The sequence below is a fragment of the Polypterus senegalus genome, chromosome 9 (genome assembly GCF_016835505.1).
Source record: "Polypterus senegalus isolate Bchr_013 chromosome 9, ASM1683550v1, whole genome shotgun sequence".
Lineage (NCBI taxonomy): Eukaryota > Metazoa > Chordata > Cladistia > Polypteriformes > Polypteridae > Polypterus > Polypterus senegalus.
In genome coordinates, this window is record NC_053162.1 from 90,079,624 (window position 1) to 90,103,256 (window position 23,633).

At 35.7% G+C, this 23,633-nt stretch overlaps 1 protein-coding gene across 1 annotated transcript in view; it reads left to right on the forward strand.

The window, feature by feature from the left end:
- Positions 1-23,633, forward strand: part of sntb2 (syntrophin, beta 2) — a 313,602-nt gene that overhangs the window by 214,778 nt on the left and 75,191 nt on the right. Inside the window, exon 4 of the mRNA XM_039763457.1 lies at positions 19,086-19,228. Coding sequence (XP_039619391.1) covers positions 19,086-19,228 — 143 coding nt within the window. The remainder of the gene's footprint in view (positions 1-19,085; positions 19,229-23,633) is intronic.

Sequence of the window (23,633 nt, forward strand, 5' to 3'; positions counted from 1 at the left end):
ATTTTTTTTCCCCCCCCAGAGTATCAGTTAGACATTACTAATTCTTGAGGTGTATATATATGTAAGAATTGCCATTTTAATTAGGCTATACTTGTTTCTTACCAAAACCTTCACTGTATGACATATACAAACAAATAATAATCATTTAAAAAAGCCGCAAATCTGTCAAATATTCATAAGGTGTTTATCAAGAAGATACAAGGTCTAACCTGCTTAACAAGTTTACAAATAAAATATATACATTTTACTGTTAAATTAACAAGCCTAATGTTTACAAAGCAGCAATTTTGAATTCTTCTTTATCTCGTATTTTTTAATTGAAAATGTAAGCTGTTGCGCTTAATTCAAACTCCTCCTGTCCTCCTTTCTTGCTTGTCAAAATCTGACACCAACTTCCTTAGTCATCCAATTTTTATCTCATCGGTGCAGAAAGGGCAGAGTCTTTTCTAAGTCTCAGGGGCAGTGCTAGACAGCCTCCTTAGGTGGCCCTTCAATATTACAGGGGAAATGGATTATAACATTAGCACCAGTGACCGTTTTCAGCCCATGGTGGTCTTGTTTACCTTGCCATAGCCAGGAAGGTGGTCCCCAGGTGCATATGCATGACATCCCTTTACTTTACTGCACTGTTTCATCCATGGGTAAACACCAACAGACAACTGCAAGCAATAAAATCATTACTATGATTTTCACTGAAAGCGACATTTCAGCTTTTTTCTAGTCGTGAACCCTAAGATGGCAGAGATGAGATGTAAAAGAGGTTGCTGAAATCTGATCTACCAGTTTTACTTCTTGGCTAAAGGAGGTCTCCATCAGCTAGCAGAAGTTTTGACCTCTTAATCTGTGAAGCAATGTCTTTCTTCCTCAGTTTCTCTGAGCACACTGTCAGTTACAGTATTGCTCATTCAGAGAAAGTTTGCAGGATTTGATTGATGTCAGTGTTTCAATCTTTTAAAAGATTTGCCCAATTTCTGACATTTCTGGTGCCTGTTTAGGTCGCTTTTTTGGACTAATCTATGAAAATGTGCAAGGAACTAATTTTATCATCAAGGTATGCAATAATAATGGAGGTATTAGTTATGATACCATTCATGTCAGTATTATCAGGCATTTCTTGGTAATTCCAAAATCATATTTACTGTTGGTATAACCCTTGTTTTATGCAATAGTTCTAACCATTGAAGGTGTCTTTTAATTGACTTCAACTGTATGCTTCTTTGGACATTGAATGGATTAGTTTAGCTCAACCCATAACCTTGAATTGTATTAACTGAGTTTGCTAATGTATAAGCAGATGTGTTCAACAGAAACTGTGGTTGAATAGAGCTGTTAAGATGGCCTACTGATTGATCCCTTAGTCAAGTCATTAGTCAAAATCTTAGAAACAAATTGTGACAGTGGAAAGATAATTTAACAGATCGTTCAAACACAAGTCATTTTACTTGTTGAAAATGTAAGGATGCTTTCTTTTCTGTTACTGCTGTTTAAATTTCATAGACACGCTTCATTTTTGGCAATCTACTTGCCACAGAGCAGCACAGAGTCCAGCTGGCAAACATTCAGCAATTTAATTTCCAAGTGTAAAGCAAAAAATCATTTTTGTATTCATCATGAGGGTTTGGCTCAAGGAGGGATTGTTCCATTGTGTTTAATAGTTTTGTTATCTCAGTACTGAAAAGTAATGTTTTACTTTTACCTTGAGAAAACCAAGTAAGAATAGCTCTTTATAATTTGAAAAAACAGTTGAGAGCATATTTTCAGTTTTCTCAACGCCATACTCCACACAATGAGTGGTATTTATAGCATTATAATTTAATACAAATATGGCTTTATCTCTTTCATATGTTGTTTTCAACTTTGCATTTTCTAAGATTATCATTGGCATAACATTCACTGACAATTATACATGTCGATGGTGTTCTTGGTGACTGTGTGTGCCCATTTGCCTTCAGATCATTAACAGCTCCTCCCATGTAGTTTTGGGCTGATCTCTGACCTTTACCATGATTACCCTTACCCCATGAGGCAAGATCTTGCATGGAGCTCCAGACGGAGAGCAAATGATGGACATTTTATGTTTCTTCCATTTCCAAATAATCACACCAACAGTTGTCAGCTTCTCACCAGGCTTCTTGCGGATGGTCTTGTAGTCCATTCCAACCTTGTGCAGGTCTACAATCTTGTCCCTGACATCCTTTGACAACTCTTTGGTCCTGCCCATGGTGGTGGAGAGGTTGGAATGGAAGAAATTGATTCCGTGGAAAGGTTTGCTTTATACATATAACTCCTGAGTTGAGATCGGGAGTATCTGTAATTGATTGATTGATTTGTGAGCGCCAGTCTGTGAGAGCCAGAATTCTGGTTGGGTTGTAAGGGATCAAATACTTATTTCACTCAATGACACGCAAGTCAATTTATAACTTTTATATGATGTGTTTTTTCTGGATTTTTGGTTTATATTCTGTCCCTTTCCATTCAAATGAAACTACCATAAAAATTAGAGACTGTTCATTTCTTTGTAAGTGAGCAAACTTACAAATTCATCAGGGGATCAAATACTTCTTTCTGCCACTGTATATCTGTTGAGTTGGCCAACTCAGTTTGTCTCTACTGCCTTTGTGTTTACAGTGTGCCAGTGCCCCCATACTCCCTTTTAAAATAACTAAATACTCAACCTATCACCCTTTTACTTCAATTACATTATGATCACTGTGCTGAATTTTCTCTTATAAAGAGGATACACACTTATTGATTATTATTCCCTTCTTAATTCTTGTCTAAAGAATTGGGCGTGCTTTTAAACATTTATGTAAGATTTATGATCAATTAGTTCTTAAATGGATACATTTTTGTCTAGTTAGTATATTTCCCTGTACGTCACATATTTGGATTTGCTTAGTGATGATGCTTTTACACCACTCATCTATACTATGTGTGTGCGCCAAATAAAAGCTGAAGCTGTTGCATAGCTCAGCACCAGCTCCTGGGAGTTTATAGTCACACAAGTTAAATTTCTGATCAAAAATAAAAGAAGAAATATTCAACTTAAATTTCAGTGCTAGCAACCACAAATCAACATGCCAATACATCTGCTGGCTTTAGCCTTGCTATAAGCTTGCTATTGCCTCAGCACCAAAAGTAAAATGGTACTTGATTTTTGTCCACTTCCTGTTATGCCAAAAGATGGAGTTGAATCGTTTTCTTGAAATATTCAGAGCCCACATTTTTTTTCATTAGTTTGTCAGGAGAAAAACCCTTCTTTTGTGTATTGTCCATGTGTCTGTCTCAGTTTGTTCTCAGTTTGGTTAGGTTACATCCAGGGTTTGTTCCTGGCTTATGTATATTCACCATTTTTTTTTTGTTAATTTTGAATTATTTTTTTCTTTTTTTTTTGTTTTTGTTAATTAATTTAGTATTATTTAGTATTTATGTATTGTGTATTTAAGTTGTTTGAACAGTATGTGGGACTGCCATTATGAGAAGGTTGAGAAGATAGCATAGTGTTGAGGTTGGTGGGATAAAGTTTATCATAAGTATGGCATTGAATTTTGTTTTCTGTGAATTGGATTTTGCTTTTGGTTTATGTCTTTGGACTTGTTTGTTCTCTTTTAAATGGATATAAAACAAACTTTTTATGTTTTAAACATACTTCATTAGATTTGTCCATAAAACCATATATTCTATGGGCAATTTTGCACATTTATGACATTTAAAAGTATTTTTGTACTTTTAAATCCAGTATCCCATTTTGAGCCTCAGCAAGCCCAAAGGCCTGCTTCTTGAGTTTTGGGGCTTGGCTGCCTGGGATGAGGCCTGTTTTTGTGGCAGGCCAGTATGTATATTGTGTAGATTTTCTATCTTTTTTTTTTTTTTTGTAAATTATTTTTTATTATTTTGTTTCATTATTATTATTGCACACATGGGGGCTGATCCTTTTAACAGTGTCATGAATCCTTTTGTCGATGTTATGTTACATAAGCAATGTGAGCCTCGCCCACTGTTCATTGTGTTCACTGTGAGAGGAAAATTTGTACCAGCACAGTTTGAGCATTCATATGCTCCAAGCTGAAATGGCCCATGGATAGAAACTACATTTAAATTTCAGTCCAGAAGTACTTTTATGCACCCTGTGAATCACTTGCAAGGTTAGTATTGGTCTTGTAAAATTCCTGGGGTCAACCTTCCCAAGAAACCCTATTTAAATTCTACTGACCAAAACTGTGATCTGTAGATTGCTGTCTCCATCCGTCTCTCTGGGGGATGAAAAATATGTTGTTCTTTGTTTCCCCCACTGTCCTTCTTTTTTGGATCCATCCCTAGAATTATTTTCTTATTACTGTATTATTGCATCCTGTTCATGATGCTGCCCAATATATCATAATTCTGGAAGTTACCATATCAAAATTCACATTGGAGTAAATTAAATACTATAACAATGATAATAGTGACACTAATTTTTTCATCTTCATTTCAGATGTGACATGTAACACTTGCATACCCACTTAGTCCAATTCAGAGTCACAGGAAGTGGCATCTTTGAGTGCAGGGCAGGAAACCACTGTGGAGAGGTCCATCTCATATAGAAGAAACAAGACATAGAAAATGTATCTAATCTGAACAGATCCTTTTCCTTTGAGTTTACAGTTTAGATTAAATAAACTTGATGAATGAAGTGGATTGACAGATGACCATGGAGTGGCCCACTTTCAGAAAATACACCAAGAAATGCTACCGTGGATCACCTGATGCAGTCATTTGCCATTAGATGTTAGGTTTGGATGAACTTGAGACATAGGGTATAGTAGCTTGTCAATGTTCACTCATTCATGCGCTTTCTAAAGCCACTTTTTTATTGCAGGAGAGTGGAGAGGCTGACAGTAATGGGCAAAAGACATTCATTTATTATTATTTTTTTGTCCTAGGAGCAGTTTTCCTATTCTTTCTATTCTAGGCAGCAGCAACCATGGTAATTTTAGGGCTATAGGGAAAAGAGCTGTCTAGAGGAGAAAGAAATTAAAGCCATCATTGAAGCATTTATAACATTAAACTATGAGGGACAATACATATAATTACTGATATACATTGCAAAGAAAAGCACAGAAAGTTAGATATTTTACTAGAATTGTAGTGTTAACATGCTGCATGGCTCTTTACTGTTTTTAAATAGTTAGCCCATATACTATGGAGTAGTTTACCAGTAATGTGTACTCGGTAGCAGATTTTATGAAAGGGTGGATCTAAATTTGTTATGAGTGGGCCTAATGTTATTTTTATTATTATTAAAATATCATTTCATTTAAAAATATTTTGAAAGTCCAGTCCACTTTTATGCTGTTCTTGTCTAGTTTGAATGCATTTTTGTTAAGACTAATTTAAATCCACTCACATATGGTGAAAATAAACTGACTGTCTGATACATACAAGATCCCAACTCATCACAAGGCACAAATGCCAAAATAATATTGGTTATCATTTTGACCAATAACATTACATAACAGCAAACCAACAGATTTTTTTTCTTGGCAACGGTTATGGCATTCCTTGTAATTTGTATTTTTACAAAGTTCTGCCCCTTGAGTTTTACTTGGCTCTTGTTTACTGAACATGCCTGATGCATGCATTCTCAGTCTCTGAATCTATAAATGAATCTGTATTCAATTAGGTTGTCACTAACATGTCCAAATTAAATCTTTTGATAGCCTGTATTCCAGCAACATATTCTATTTGTTGTACCAGTGAGCCACAAAACATTTGGGAGCCTTATCGGCTATAATAGAAATTGAAACTTGAATACTGATTGAGTTGGCTATTTGTGAATCTCAGACAAATCTGTGACCTGGACTATTCTTGGGCATTTGGTGGCAGTGTGGTTGTAGATCTTCTAGCAAACTCTGTAGTAATGTTAAATGGTAAGTCCATTGCCAACATTACAGCCTAGTGGCACAATTTGTACTTGCCAGCAAGGCATCACTGAAATTTTAAGTGCTGACATAAGACTCTGAAACTTTTTGCAGTTCTGATCATTTCATTTTATTAATAAATCCCAAAAGGCTCATTTGTTACGATATCATTCACACTTATCTTGGTCTGTTCATGTTTCCCTCCAGCAGGATATACCTACATAACTGGTAAATTCAGTAAAGTATTACTCTTAACATCATATAATAATTTATTTTAATCAAGGATGATTTCCTATAAAATCCATTTATGCAGTATAGGCTAGTTTTCATTTGTTACAAAAGTAAAAATAATAATAATCAAAATAGTAAGGATATGCAGGATACAAGTTTAATGAGAGGACGCAGGATATAAACAAGAGTTTTGATCACTTTGTAACTAAGTTAAAATTGCAGGTGAAGGGCTGTGCTTATACAAATTCTGAGAGACTCTCTTTGTGGGGGGGATTGACAGTTAAGGCAGGTGGGGGAGTCACGTCATCATCTCCCCTCCCATTCACCTCATTTCGCTCTGAGCTGAGCTCCGCAGCTAACGTAGTCTTGCGGAACCAACTTTGTCAGGCTGCCACCAAATACTCACAGAAAAAATAAAAGCGTGGTTTTGTGCACATATATATGTGTATATATACGTGGATGTATATGTATATACTGTATATATGTGTGTATATGTGTATATATATGTGTGTGTGTGTGTATGTATGTATATATATATATATATATATATATATATATATATATATATATATATATATATATATATATATATATATATATATATATATATATATATATATATATATATATATATATATATATATATATATATATATATATATATATATATATATATATGTATATATATATATGTATATATATATGTATATATATATGTATATATATATGTATATATATATATATATATATGTATATATATATATGTATGTATGTATATATATGTATATATGTATGTATATATATGTATATGTATGTATATATATGTATATGTATGTATATATATGTATATGTATATGTATGTATGTATGTATATATATATATATATATATATATATATATATATATATACTAATAAAAGGCAAAGCCCTCACTCACTGACTCACTGACTCACTCACTCACTCACTCACTGACTCATCACTAATTCTCCAACTTCCCGTGTGGGTGGAAGGCTGAAATTTGGCAGGTTCATTCCTTACAGCTTCCTTACAAAAGTAGGGCAGGTTTTATATCGAAATTCTACGCGTAATGGTCATAACTGGAAGCCGTTTTTCTCCATTTACTGTAATGGAGATGAGCTTCAACGCCGTGGGGGCGGAATTTCGTGTGACATCATCACGCCTCCCACGTAATCACGCAGTACATAGAAAACCAGGAAGACCTCAAAAAAGCGCTCAAGAAAACATGCATTATATAATTGAGAAGGCAGCGAAACAATAAGAAGCGAGCGAGTGACATATACAACCATATTTATCAGTTCTGCTACTTCGGAAACAAAGCACGATGTAAACCTACACTTTAAATTAAGTTCATAGACAGACTGCCGCTGGCGTTTGTAATTTAGTGCCTGCCCATATAAGGCCGTCCGTCAGCGGCAATCCAATAGCAAACTGCCACGGGTAAATATTCACGGGTGAAGGACTGTGCTTATGGAGAGGAAGATGAGATGGTCAGGGTGGTGTTTGACACAAACTCAGCGAAACTGCGAGAGAAAGTTTTAAGTGCCAGGACTAAGGTAACGTTAAATAAAGCTATGGACATAGCACGAGATGGCACCAGCACAGCTGGGAACCTTCGATGCAAGTACACCGAGTGGCTCACGTGAACTGGCGCGTGCACAGATAAAAAGCAACAGTTCCAAAGAGCGCTGAATAAAAACCGAATTACACAATTGAAAAGGCAGCAAATAATATGAAGCGTCTGATAAGCATATTCATAAATGCAGCTACTGTGGAAACAAAGCACACGGTGGAAAAAGTCAATGTCCCGCTAAAGGAAGACAGTGTAAAAAAAACCCGTGCATGCAGTGTATCAGGTCTCAGATAAAGAAGAAGACGAGCTGTTTATTGATGCAGTAAGAAGCGAATCGATGAATGAAACCTGTCATCTTTACAACGATTGACAAACACGGAATGTAACTTGAACACAACACATCCTACAAATACGAACCTGATTGAAAGAAATAATGATAATCAAATCCTTGATGACAGCAACACTCAGTGACACTCACAAAACAAATACTGTATATTGACAGTCATGTTACGTTATTTTAAAATGTTCCCTTTTCTTTTCTACCTTTTTAACACACTACTTCTCGCTGCGATTCGGGTATATATATATATATATATATATATATATATATATATATATATATATATATCCCGCTCTACATACTCGAATAATGGATACTTTATTCGCCATCAATGATTGTTTTGGTAAAGCCATACTCAGTGTATTCATTAGATGAGCGGTAAAAAGTAAGAGCGAGGGAGGATGACTCATTGAGGCATGCAGGCTGTAGTCTTGCGTCAACTCTATCTGAATTGCGATCACATTTGAAAAATATATCTTTTCAAGTTCTATTTAGTCCATATGTGTCAAACTCAATGGTCATGGCCACATCCGCCCGCGTGTAATTATATCCGCCCGAAGATCATTTTATATACTGTATTATTGTTATTAAAGCCGGGTATATGAAGCGCTGGTAACACAATAAACTACAGATCCCATAATGCAGCGCTTCAGCTGCCTTGCGAACACTTACCGCTTACTAGAGTTATTGCGCACTGAGTTTGCACGGCGCTTTGGTGACTTTGAAGAACAAAAAAAGTCCGTCTACATGCGGCTCGAACCTTGTGCATGTTTGGTAGCACATATCTGTGTGAGAAGCTCTTCTCAGTGATAAAGACTAACAAAACAGCACACAGGAGTCGCCTCACTGATGAGCACCTGCAATCCATCCTGAGAATCTCCACAACACAGAACCTCACACCAAACAGAAACGAACTTGTGGCCAAAAAGATGCCAGGCGTCCAGCTCTAAAATGACATATGAGCAAAGACAACTGAATGATTTGATTTGTTATTGCGTAAGAGCGGAGTCAATCGTTTTAACAAACAGCGTATTGCACTGATCTGAAATAGCTGTGTGTGTATATATGTAGATATGTATGTATATGTATATATATGTTTATATATATGTGTGTGTGTATGTATGTATATATATATATATATATGTGTATATATGTGTGTGTATGTATGTATGTGTGTGTATATATATATATATATATATATATATATATATATATATATATATATATATATATATATATATATATATATATATATATATATATATATATATATATATATATATATGACAACAACACTCATCACTCACAACAGTGACAAAACAATTACATTGACAATCAGGTTATGTTATTTTCAAAATGTTTCCTTTTCTTTTCATTGCTTCTTTAACACACTACTTCTCATCTGGCTGGTATTTTGCTAGTATATATATATATATATATGTATGTATTATATATATATATATATATATATATATATATATATGTATGTATGTATGTATGTATATGTATATATGTATATATGTGTGTATATATGTATATATGTATGTAAATTCTTTCGTAATTTTACACTTGTTACAGTGGTCACATGAACCTCTTTCCATTTGAAATTAAGTTAAATTCAAGATGGCCACCCTAAAAATGGCGGAAGGGGTGTTCAGATATACCTCACATATATACCAATGGGTCTAACGCAGAATGTTAGTAACTAGATCAATCCAACTTTAGGCATCTTGAAAATGTTTGGGTTGTACAAGACTTCACCTCACCTTGTACATTCAACAGATTAAGTAATTTTGATCATGCAGTGAATCATTGCCCGTCATTGAAATTACCTCACAGTTTAAAGTACAAACCCCCCCCTAGTATACCATACTCCATACACAAAGAAGATAGCATTGCCATGCCTGAACTTAGGCTCTGGGTTTTTATCAGTGCCAGAATATTAAGTGATTCAGTTGTAGAAAAGACCCAGCCCTTTGAAAGAGCTAGAAAGCTAGAACAGGGGCCTGTCTTGTTGTCTGAGGCCACCAAAAAGGACCACTGTCATTCCCCTAAGTTTGATTCTGTAAATAAACAACATGGTGGAATACAGGTAAACAATGTAACTTGTAGCGACAAGCAGAATAAAATATAATGAATAGGAATTGTAAGTGACCCATCCTAGCATCTATACTTAGTAGAATAATTATTTTTCCAAATGTTTTTATAATATCATATTTTAACCTAAACGCTTAAAATTGTGTTCACTTATGTTGTCGTTGCTTTTACTAGTAGTCAAGCTATTTCATAAAGCAGATATGTTTCCTTAAAAGCTACCAAATGTGTTGGCATCATCTGCTTTCTTATGTCTCAGTAATATTTTCTATTGTATCAGAGTGCCTTCGTGTATTTCTAAATCTGGGAAAACAGCCAATGCTGTTATCAAAATGGACAGCTGACAAGTCGTTTTGAACTGAACTAAACCTGCTGCTTCTAATCAAGCGTATCCTACCCCCAAAAGTACATGGGAAAATTGACTGTTTGTATTTAGAGCAGCACCTAATTTAAAATCATTTGTCGTGTCCTTTGGAGATGAGTTTGCAATTTTATTTTCTGAGATTTTATCGAATGTGATGGAAGCAAGGCTAATTGCAGCTTTGTTATTTCCCGTGGGAATTCTGTTTTGAATTAATGAGCTTTGCTGGCTTGTGGATTTGAAGACTTTAGCTTTATGACAGAAACTTAGTGTTAGATATATGAAAACACAAAGTCCACTTGCAAATAATGAGTTCATTCCCCTCAAGAGGCGAAAGGTTGGTTGTAGTTTTTCCACCACACATCTGAAGTCAGTTTTCTGAAGCAAAAAACCAAATGTTGAAAATGTAGCTGCCTGTTGCCACGATTGGAAACCATTAACCACAGAGAAAAAAAAACTCATAAATTCATGGCTAAAGTCCAATAAGCTGTCTTAAGTGCATTGCCTCCCTCTCTAGATCGTGATCATCTTTAGTCCTTACTATGAAATTTTTAAATAACCTACACACTTTATTATTTGCCTCTAATCTAGGAGCTTAGGTCACCAGATGTTCGCCATTTAGCATTAAATCAGTCACGTACTCTACATTTCTTGTAACCACTAAATGAAATTCTATGTCTGCTCTTAAGGTTCAATTAGCCCAAGCATGAAAATCACCTAGGCATTTTAATCCTTTTCTTGGCTAACCCTCCATCAACCTGACACTCTTGATGTTCACTAATGGCATTTATATTGTGGTAGTAATCCAGGGCCATCATTTATCACCAATAAGTAGACGGGTTTCTCAGTTGGCGAGTTTAGCCTTATGGTTCAAGCCTTGTAATAGGCGCATGCAGAAGTAAAGCCAACATATCAAACTTTCCATCTTCAGGAGCAGCATACTGAAATTTATAAAATAAATAGTCATTGATTAATAAGCTCTTTTATTTGTCCTACACCTGTCATTGAGGCAACTTTTACTGTGATTGTGCTTAAAAACCTGTGGTTTCTCATTTGTCTTACTTGTTATTCTTTTTGTTAATGTATTTTAAAACAGAGTTACTTGTGTTGTCTTTTTACTGCTGACCTTGCTCTGTCGTCTAACTCTTCCTGTCAATTGACTCCTAGCTGGCATGTGTTCAGTTCATTATTCTTTATTCTGACTTGATGCCAGAACAATTACAGGCTCATCCTCGTGTCTCCACATTGCTCTGTCACTTATATGGAGTTTGTATTATGTTTAGTCTGCTTTGTTATCTTTGCTTTTCTTTTATGAATGCAATGGTACGCACTGTAAAAGCTGCTGCATGCAATAAAAATTCTTTTAACAAATTTCGAGACTCTAGTAAATGCATTACTTCTCATTTAGATTACTGTAATGCAATGTCAGTACTTATACAGAAATAACTAATATCACTCCTGGTCCATGTGACACTAGTCTTTTGAATTCCAATTAAATGTTAAATTGATTTTTAAGATATTAAAAACTACAAGGTACAAATGTGTTTATAATTATATAATATTATATTATTATATATTGTATACAGTATGTGCATAAAGACATATGTGTGTGAGTGGTTGTGTGCGTGTGTATAAATTAAAACAAAAATAAACCAGCAAATAAAGTGATGAGGCTGAAAGCACAATGACCAAAAGCCAACCAATGCCATAGCAAATAGTTACGGACAACAAGGGACATTTATATCCTTCTCCAGTGACTGCAGTCCAAATGGTCGCAGCATCCGAAAGCTTATTTCGTGACTGAGGCACTGCCCCTACTAGCTCAGGCCTGAACTGAAAATGAAAAAAACAAGAGCAAAAAAAGTAGGAGACAAACCAAGTACAAAAAAGATGAAGTAAGGGGCAAGGCCCAGATACAGTCCTGGACTTACTATTAGAGTTCCTTCAGTTTCTAGTGTCCTTTTTTTTTTGTCCTCTTATTTTTTTTTTGACTTGTCACTTTTTGTTTGTCCCTTTTTTTTTTTGACTTATTGCCTAACCTTTTTAGGTGCATTCGCTTATAATGTGAAAAGCACTTACTGCAATTGCCCATGTCTGTTCATCCCTCTTGTTAGCAGAATGAACCTAACATGAAGCAGCTCAGCTCCCAAAGAATCCAAGCGCCCAATTTCTTTTTTTAATTTCACACACTTATTTTTTTAAGGAAGTTTATCAGGACTTTTCTATCCACTCCGCACCATTATGCCATGTGGCCGCAGAGAGCTTAAGCAGCTCAGCACATCCATATAAAAATGACAAGGGTAAGCATGCTTGAAAGATTTTACCATATGTACATTTTTGTAAACTGAAATGTATACATAGGAAACCTACAAGTGTACAACCAAATACAATAAATAAGAAGTAATAATTTACAAAGCTTTAGGATATAAGACACTTACAAGGCAAGTAATTTCCAGGGTCAGACCGTGACTAGAGATGCACATAAACAGAGATTCAGATTGCTGTGTACCACAGTTAAACAGACCCGGGGGTTTATATAACTTAAAGATATATTTTGGATGTGACTAAAACAAGAAATAAAGGGGGTGCTTACATGAGACAGAAGGGGTGCATTGTATTTAAATGTTCAACATGGGATTTATTTGCTTTATGTGAGCTTCATGGACATTTATAAGACCACTGTAAGTGGGGAACATGACTAACTGGTGTGTTAATAAATGAAAAGACAAAGGGGGTGCACACTTCAACAAATAACAGAACAGCTAACAGCATGTTGGCCAAAACAGGGACAGTTCAGTTTTTTCGTTGAGATATCTCAAATATAGTATGCCGTTTTTTGAAATTTCAAAATCTCCCATTGAAAAGCACTGGCGAATTTGTAAACTCTCTTTCTGTCTTTGAAACGAGAAAGATCTTGTGTGAGACTTTTACAGATTAGTGATTCAAATTTAATTTGAGAGAGGTCACTTCATTATTTTTTTAATATTTTACTTACTAGGGGGGCTCTGCCCCATGCTTGCTTCACTCGCCAACACCCGGGCGGGCGCTGTGCACTAGCCACTTCAAGGCTCTGCTGCTCACATATGGGGAAGTGGATGTACAATTTAAACAGATTGTTATTTTAATTGGAATTGTTACATATTCATAATAGACCTAACTATTTTACATTACAGCGAGTAATTAACCATAGTACAAAATAGTAAAACATAATAAATTGAAAGAAAATTATGTTTCATGTTGCGTTAGAGGTATCAGTTGCGTTATATGTTTTTGTTGTGTTTGGCTTTGAAATTAAAACACACTTTTAAAAACTTGAACTTTTACTATAATACTATAATACTTAAGTAAAACAATATTGGGAATTAACTTTCCGTCAATATCACATTGAATTTTGATTCCGTGTTTGAGGTTACATCGTGACAACACAATGTATAACTGCTCGTGAGTGAATTTTGTTTCTTTCTCTCTAATAAATAAACCTACTTTTTCAAATGTTTGTCCCTGTGATTTGTTAATTGTCATAGCAAAAGCTATTCTAACGGGAAACTGTAAACATTTTAATACGAATGGCATATCAAGATCTGCTTTGGTGTCTAATGTTATCCATGGAAGATGTACTACATTACATTTCTTATTAAAATGTTTTAAATTTTACATGTCAGAATTGTTCGACCAATTTTGAATACAGCTAATCTTGTCCTACGCCACCACCAACCTACTCAAAGCACCATGATGCCCCAGCATTGATGGACTAAAAGCCAGAAGTCCATGTGATCATCATCATCATCATCATCAAATCCTTCCGTGAAAACCATAAATCCAAAGAGGACTGTTTCATTTATGTTAGGTAGATTGCCCAGAGGGGACTGGGCGGTCTCATGGTCTGGAATCCCTACAGATTTTATTTTTTTTCTCCAGCTGTCTGGAGTTTTTTTTGTTTTTTTCTGTCCCCCCTGGCCATCGGACCTTACTCTTATTCTATGTTAATTAATGTTGACTTATTTTATTTTCTTACTGTGTCTCTTATTTTTCTATTCTTCATTATGTAAAGCACTTTGAGCTACATTTTTTTGTATGAAAATGTGCTATATAAATAAATGTTGTTGTTGTTATTGCATTGCCCATCACTCATACATAAATTATCCGCACCAACTGTTTCAGCATAGCCTATTGATACACATTTAACCAATTTGCCATGTGACCGATCGACAATTTTCGCTTTAATTTGTTTGATTTTATCATTACTCTGTACTAGGATTGCCCGTGTACTCATTTCTTCTGTTGATAACCCTTCAGGATGAAATTCTTCAATAAGATTTGGACATAATAAGTCTTCTTTTATTGGGAACTTAAAGTGAGGAAAACTTAAAAATTTAGAAGAGCTGAGAGCGCAGGAACTGTGTCTGACAAATGCTGGAAGAGGTGCACTCAAGCCACTAACACAGCCAGCCGCTCACTTCTCCTGCTGCTTGAAGTAAGTTAGCTGTTACAGTAAGGGAAAACAAGGCAAAATGATACATATGTAGAAATTAATGTAAGAGGAAAGGAATTATGTCACTCCATAAGCATGTACTGTAAGAGTGAACAAATATGTACTCAGTGTTTGCTCTGCACTAAAACCAACCTCACTGCTGCATTGTCTGCACATTATAATCATTCGGTAATTCTTTGACACAATAATTTATTGGCAAATCTCCACAACTGGTTTATGTCATGGTCAAAAGCGGCCAACAATTTTACCTTGAGACTATTTTAACTTTCCATTTAGTACCTATTTCAAAAATGTTGGGTTTAAGAAATTTGAAGTAAAGTGAGTCACAGACACTCCATGATCCACACCTAATAAACCGAGATTCAGCCGATGCCACTTTTAAATCATCTGAATTGGAATCTGCTGTCTGTGAAACTTATTGAGCCAATGTTTTTAAGTACATGATAATTTAGAGTACTGTCAATAGCCATGAATTTAATGTAGTCAATAAATGTATATAATTGCATTATAACAGAATTATTTTTAAACATATATACTTATTGTTACAAAAAATATTTCTTAAACAAAAATGTGATAGCCGACTCTTTGATGAAATAAGTAAAACATTTAAAAATGTTCCAACATTCATATCAGTTAACAAAGTCCCAAATGCAACTGAATGTTGCACTATGCATGCATTGTTCTAACTTGTTATTTTTGTTTGTGCTGTCTCTTGTTCTTACTTTAGCTCGATTTGATGTAGTACTAATTAGTCTGCAAGTTGCTACCGAGCTGTTTGTCAACAATTAAAGACATGTCATATTTGGTTACACCTGTGTGTGTGTCGAGATAGGTATTAGTGAACACACAACTAACTGCCAGAGGTGTAGCTCATGGTAAGCTGTATAGTAGGTGTTTGACATTGGGTAGTGCTTAGTGAAACTGAGGCTGTCTCTCTCTCTCTCATTCTTTTTCTGTTACCCCATACGCATTATGTAACTGAGTGTTTTCATCATACTGTTTTATTTTAATGTTTTTGGTTTCAGATCCTTTCCCAGAACTGTAGAAAAACAGTGCTGGTACGGTCTTGGATGTTTTTGAATGTTGCTGCTTCCAGGCTGGACTGTATGCTCAGGGTTGGAAGAAACACATCTCAGTAAACACACTACAGTCCAAAAGTTACTCATGTCTGCAGTAGTTTTACTCCTATGGTCATTTCTCAGCAAATCAGCAGTGGAACATTACTGGAGCAGAAATCCATGTTTAGAATTTTGTGGAAATGAAATGCAGACAGTCTTCTGCAATGTTTTCTCTTTTGTTAACATTTAAGACTGGGAATGTCAATGTTGTAGCTCACATTCTGCTGAAGAGACTCATACAATTATAACTGTATAAAACTGAGCCGCTTTTTGTCTTCAGCAGTACATACTGTGGATTTTGTGATGGGCCGTTAGGCAAAAATGTTTGGCACATTACAAGAGTAGTGATAATGAAGGGTTTAGCAACAGGAGAACCGTGTACACTGGTACTGATCATGCATGTTGTCTTAGCAGGATAAAAGAAATGGCACTATGTGAGCAGTATGCCATTTCTGGTTAGAGAATGACATCGGACTGGTTATGTCGCTAATGAACTAAGAAGAATGTAATGCAACATAGACCAGGAGAAGTCCAAAAGTGAGCAGATCAAAATTCGGTTAGTGTTAAGAATTTTGCAAACATACCTGTTGCAAGGCAGATTCAAGAGAAGTTAGAAAATGTGGACATGGAATAAAATTCAAGTGCATTCAATTACTTAGTTTTAAAAGTTGGAGAATTTTTATTTTTTGCTTATTTACTTCATTGGAAAAATATTGTGTTTGTGTAGTATTTTTGCAGCAATGAGTCGTATGTAAAATAACAGTGATAACAGAGTGTATTGTACAGTACATCAAATAATTATTTTTATTAGCATCTTACAGTATCGAAACACCGTTTAAAAAATTAGCTCAGACAGGCTTTTGGTAGTTAAAACAGCGTTCATAAACGGCAGATTCCAAATTGTATCAATCCATCTGCCATTTTTAGTTGTGAATTGTTGTAGTTCTTTCTTAAACACAAAATGATTTGAAAGAAGTACCAGAAGGTTAATTCAAGTCTAATGTTGAGGTCCACCTATGGTGTGCAAACTGTTGAGGTGACAGCAAGTCTCCAGCCATATGACGGGTAGTGATTTTTGCATGGGTGTGAGATGTGGCTTATTATGACAGATGAGAAAGTGAATTCAATAAGAGGTACTGAGCTGAGAATGAGTGGACATGAAGAATTCAGGTTAGAGCATGGAGACTTCAAGGTAGAGAGAAACTGCAGGTATGCAAGTAATATGTTATAATGTGGAAAAAAAAAAGTAAACGGGTAAAATTTTGATTTGTCAAGTTAAAGTAGGTGAATCACTGAGTGAACAGGAGTGCTGAACGGAAAAGGAGAGGCCAAGAGGGGAGCCAGTGCTATGTCATGATGTTCAAGGCCATGAATATGGATGCTCAAGGCAATGGAAATTTCATGAGCAAAAGCCCAGCCAGTCTGAACACAGATGGTGGCTTGTAAACTGGCAGTCATGGTGTTAGTTTTTGCTGCCAGTAAAATGCTTCAAGGTTAAGCTAGTGACATGTTGGAAGTGGAGTGGGAATAACTGTTGTCTCCTCCTTGCTGAGAATTCTTTGTTTTGCTCCTATTCTTTCCAATCTCCAACTCCTCTGCCATCCTGACTGCACTTCAGATGGAAAAATAACCATCACTTTATAAAATTTAATTATAAAAAGTGTTAATTATGTTTTAACATATGTTAAATGTTGCATTTTGTACTTTTTATTAAATTGTGATTTGTTACTTTTGTCACTGTCTTGCTCCACTGACAGACTGAAGAGATCGTTCCTCCCCCACACTATGCGACTCTTCAATTCCACCCGGGGGAGTAAATGCCAACATTAATTTTATTTTTATTTATTTTTTTTTCATTTTTTCATTTTTATTACTATTTAATTTAATACTATTTCTTTGTATCAGTATACTGCTGCTGGATTATGTGAATTTACCTTTGGGATTAATAAAGTATCTATCTATCTATCTTGTGATATGATTTAAAGCTTATAAAAATGTAATTTATAAAAGTATACAGTTGTTGTAGCTGTTCTAGGGCACATGTATAGTCTGGAGAACCAGAAACTCGTTTAAAATGTTAATGCCGAAGGTTTTCATGGAATATAACCCTCACAAGCTATAGGGTGCATCCCTGAAAGTATGAATGAAACCTTTATTTATTTACATTATATGAACACATTTTACTTGTAGAGCAATGCCACAAAGTCATCTTTTTCAGAAATGCTTATTTCATTACACCTTGATGACAGCATCAGGTCCTAGGCAGGAACTGACCCTGAATGAGATACCATTCCCCATCTGAAAAAGTGGTTTAACATTTATCATTACCTTGAACTTTTAATGACTTTCATTTAGTACTTAACCAATAACATATTTTCTGTAATTAGCTACAATATTACAGTATGCTATTTTCTGACACACTTTATCCGAGCTGGCATCTCAGGGTGCTGGACAGGACACCAGTCTCATGTATTGTCTATTCATGGTCACACCCATAACCGCTCACTGCAGGTCATTTAAGCAGACACATACGTTTCAGATGTGGGAGGAAAGAACAGGAAGACCTAAGGAGAATTTGCAAAGTCTGCACAGCTACTTAACGTGTCGTCATCATTACATAGTAGTACGTTTATTTTTTTTTTCTTGCAGTACATAAAATAAAGCAAAATCTCAAAATAAACAGGAATTTAGTTGTGAGGGCATCCTATTCACAATGATGCAGCCTCTCATTCTCTACAGCTTGATACTGAATAAAGTGGTTTCAAAGAAAGGCTGATGAAAATAGGAGCAATAAACATGAAAACTGTTTCTAAATATTCATTAATACTTTTGGTTGTTTGTCTATCCTTTTGAGTATGCATAATACATACATAATATATTCTAAAAATAAATGTAAAAATCTCGTTATAGCAGTTCCATATCTTTGTATTTAAAATATTTTTTTATTTTCTTTTTTCAGACAAAACTTGATGGAGGTCGTCACCAGTTTAAGCCTATTATAATGGCCCTAACAGAGAAGGATATTCTCATCTTTGATAGTATGCCATGGACAAGGGAGGCTTGGATGTCTCCATGTCGGACTCACCCACTTCTTGCTACAAGGTACCTTGTATTGCATTTCTTTAATATTATTATTGTTACATGTTTAAAGTACAGTGAAATTTTTACTAGAATGTGCTAATTCAACATGTAATGCGTCATCACTCTCTGACGCCATGATCAATAAGTATTATTACTGCACGTTGAAACTCTATAACGTCTTTCTTACCTGAAAATAACTAGCTTATCTCGAAACTTCTGTCTTGCTTACTGTTGACTAGATATTGCATCTGTCTACGAGAAAGCTGCTGATCTTTTCACTATGAAGAAACAAACTTAATTTCTCAAATGGCATTCATGTTGCCTTCCTTGTCTGAGACTTGGTGTCCACAAAGGTCTACATTCTGTATGACAGATTTAAATCACTTCTTAGTTAGGTTTGTTCTTTGCCTGGTTTTGCATTTGATCTCTGAAATTTCCTTGATACTGTAGCATAGCATTTTGTCATTTCTCCAGTTGTCTAACAAATGTATTAATCAATTTTAGTTGAAATTATTCTGTTCATCCTGTGGTAGAAAAGGAACCCTGTGACAGTCTTCCGTACTAAACCTGACCAGAAAGAGGCCAAAAAGTAAATAAAACTGGGATCTTCATTAACAAAATATTGGAAGGGAGGGTTGAACGTGGGAAGAGCACAAAGTACCAAATAAACAAGGCAAAACAATTAACCTGCTGATCCTCTGGGCCTGACTTCATGGGTATTGAACACTGTCTTCCAAGTGCGATGACTTGAACCCCTCAGAGGTATCCTTTGTCACCTCCCCATCGTGGGTTAGGCTCTCTGCAAATCTGTAAATAATATGCTGAGTTATAAAATGGTGGATTGGGGGAAACTTCTTGATTAAGTTAGAATTTTCCCAATATATTTATATCTTAGGGAAAGCATTTTATGCTTTCACCACTTATTGTGGAAGGGCATACCAACTGTGGAAGTCCTGTCCAGCTTTTGCTTCCTATATATTCTTATGTCAATATTGCCTTGTTGAAAGAAAACAGTTAGTTAAGGAAATGTGCAGATGGCTTGTCGCTGTTTAATGGTGATTATATAATGACAATAACTTCCTCTACCCTAGATTTGAAATTATCCTGAATGCTTAATAGTCAGAATCCTAAATTATGATGATTATTATTTCATCCATCATCTGAAGCTTTGCATATCAGAGCTATGCTGTGTGTAAGGCAGAAACATATTCCAAATAAGTATCTATAAAGTGACGTAATCATTCAAGGTAAAATGTTTGGCTCTTATTCATTGTCCATTAGTGCAAATGCATTTACACATCACTTGATCAGCTATTATAACTGATACCAATTTCCTGATGTAATGTTGGATTTGCTGACATACTGTGCAGCAGCAACAACAAAAAAGGCAGACGTGCTAATGGTGTCTGTGCAGTTATGCAATAAACCAGATGGAATGCTGATACCCATGGTGGTTTTATAAGATGTTAATCTGCTAAGGAGCCAGCCAATGATTGATCCATTTTCTGAACCTGCTTATATGATCACAGAGTTGTAAATAGCTAAAATGTATCCCATCCACATTGGAAGGGTGCAGAATACATCTCTGAATGGAGTATCAATCTATCACTGGCCACACTCTGACAGAACTACTTATCTAACACACCCATGTTTGGAATATGGGAAGAAACCCCAATAAAACTGAACCCCACTGCTAAAATCCTCTGTGTTAAAACCATTTGCCATAGTGTCACCATGTGTGTTATCTTACACATTTTTAACTATGTGCTGTGTTTCTAAACACACTTGTCAGATTTGCTGCACATCCTGAGTATTTTAAAACAATAACACCCCTTTTTTGATCAGTCAGTGCAGCATCAGTATTAAGTCAAAAGATATTTTCAGGCTGAAGATGACTACCATTTAATCAAGCAAATACACTTGTATCAAAGAAAAAAGCTGTACCAGCTTTTCCTAAAGTTCCAGTTAAGCTTTTTTTTCTGATTTGTTTATATAGGCACTATCTGAGTAATGCAAACAAATACCTGGACTCCTTACACATCAAGAATGAAAAACATTCTACGCTCCTCACAACATCTGATACAGGTCTGTGCTTGAACGTTTCCCAAAAAATTGTTATTTAACAGACTTCGGGAGATATTTCATAGGGCTGTTTTACTTTTTCTTATTGTAAGCTTGCCACTTTGACCTTATCCCTTCTGCATGTTCACATAACTGCCAGCAAAAAGCCATTTATTTTAGAGACCTTTAAATAGGTGGCATTAGAATCACAGGAAAAAAGTGTTCAGCACAGCCAAGATCAACAGCATTGTTCTTCACAATCCTCTCCTAATCTACACAACTAAAGCCTGTGCCTGTGTTAAATACATGAGGTTCAGCTGGAGAGGATATGCTTCAACAGAATCATGGGAAGCTGAGCTTAGCGACTGCTGTTACACTTTTTTTCTTGCATATGCTGCCAGCCTGGGCAGCAGATCGAGTTTAAGGTTTCCAAAATAAATGGTCCATTTTGTAGCCCCATCAGATGGTTGTCCTAGTGAAGCCTGCCCAACGCTGCTTCAGCTTTCACAACTGCACTTGGCAGTTGACTATCAAATTGAATCCATATTGAAAGCTTTTTCATTTTCAGGCAGGATGCAATCAGATGTCTTTGACAAACCATTTTGGTCTATTTTATGCTAAATGCTTTTGAATTTGACTAAACCACAGGAAAAGATTAAAGATTTTTTAACCAGGAAAATACTTGTTTACGATAAAACTACTGATAATAGTGAGCCATAATTTTAACATCATTTAGCTTATGCCAGCATCAGTGTATAGGAAGTTGAAACTATGGATGAAAGTAGCACAGGCTCATATGGTTAAAAAAGTTCAGGATCTGACAGTGGAAAAAGCTGGTTCACTAAATCGTCTATACTTTTAACAATGTCCAAAAATGTATACCAATTCAGGATTGCGCGCTGCCAGAGCCCACCCCAGCAGCTTTTGTCACAAGGGACACTCAACACACAGTCACAGTCACTCAAACCGGGTTAATCGGCAGTTAATCCAACTTGTCTGTCTTTTGAAATGATGGAAGTAACCAGATAAAATTAAAAGTCACGCTGGGGCACCTGCAAACCCCAAATAGCTGGTGACAGGTTGGAAATAAACTCAGAGTTGTTAAAGCTGTTAGGCAAATGTGCTAACCACTGCACCACAGTAAGCCATTTTCCTCTTTGAAATAAAAATTCTTTAGTTTAGGTTTCAGTCTTTTGGCTCGTTCAGCATTTGTTCGTAACCAACAAGTGTCCTTTTGTGATTTGGCTTTGACCTGCCAACTCAGACTAACTGGAATTTGATACCACAAAGACCTTTTACAGGTTGTGTTTTGTTTTCCATCTTGGTGTTATGCCATAAATTAAAAAGAAAAAAAAGCTATTCAAAGTATTCCCATTTAAATAGATATTCCTCTGTAGTTTTGTGGTTCCCCTGATGATTTATTACTGATCTGATACTCTCATTCTCTGCCATGCTATCTGTTAAGCACTGTGCTCCCAGAGCCTCTTTACAATGGCTCCCAATTCAGGTCAGAATTCTGATGCATATAATCAGCTTTTCTACAGAGCTTATATGATCTCTCTCCTACTCCCTGCAATCCAATCTCCAATCCCCCCCCCACCACCACCACCACCCCCTACCCCGAAAATCTGTGCAGAGATAGTCAGAGGGTAGCTGATCATGCAGAGAGATTTCTAAAGGGGATACTGGCTTTCACAGCTAAACTTAGTCTTTAGCTCCATGGCATCTATATGTAAATATAGTCCTTGGTTGAGGGTGAGCCAGTTGTCCTAACTACAGATAGTATCTCTTAAAATTTATACATCAGTATTCTGAAATATGCATATTTTAAAAATATGGAATAGCTTGAAATAAAGTGTGAATAGGTGAGGTTGACATGCACAAGTCACCTCTCCTGAGAGTTCCTTTCCTGTTGAGTGTTTGGTCCAGAGTAACAAGGACTTTTTGGGTCAAGTGGTTTAAGTACTGAGGTTGAAACGGAAGGGGTGGAGCAATTCTTACTCCTGACAGAAATGACATCACAGTTCCTCTGGGCAAATGGAAATCATGTTGGTGGCAGTGTCGCATCCAAATCCTTTCCTGCAATATTAAACGACCCAATCCCCATGAGACATGCCCCAAGCGCACATGCCTAATGTATAGTTATACTAATTGTCCATTTATTCATATGGCAGTGAGCTAGTGTTTAGCAGACATATACATTGCTTAAGTAATAAACTGATTGTTTGCCAGATCTGTCCGTAAGGAAACCTGTTGTGAGAATTAGTTGTTCTTATATCAAGGATATTTCCTTTAATTGTCAATCAAAAATGTAAAGGCTAACAATACGGTACTTAAAGACATAAATCTTTCTCAATTACTTTTT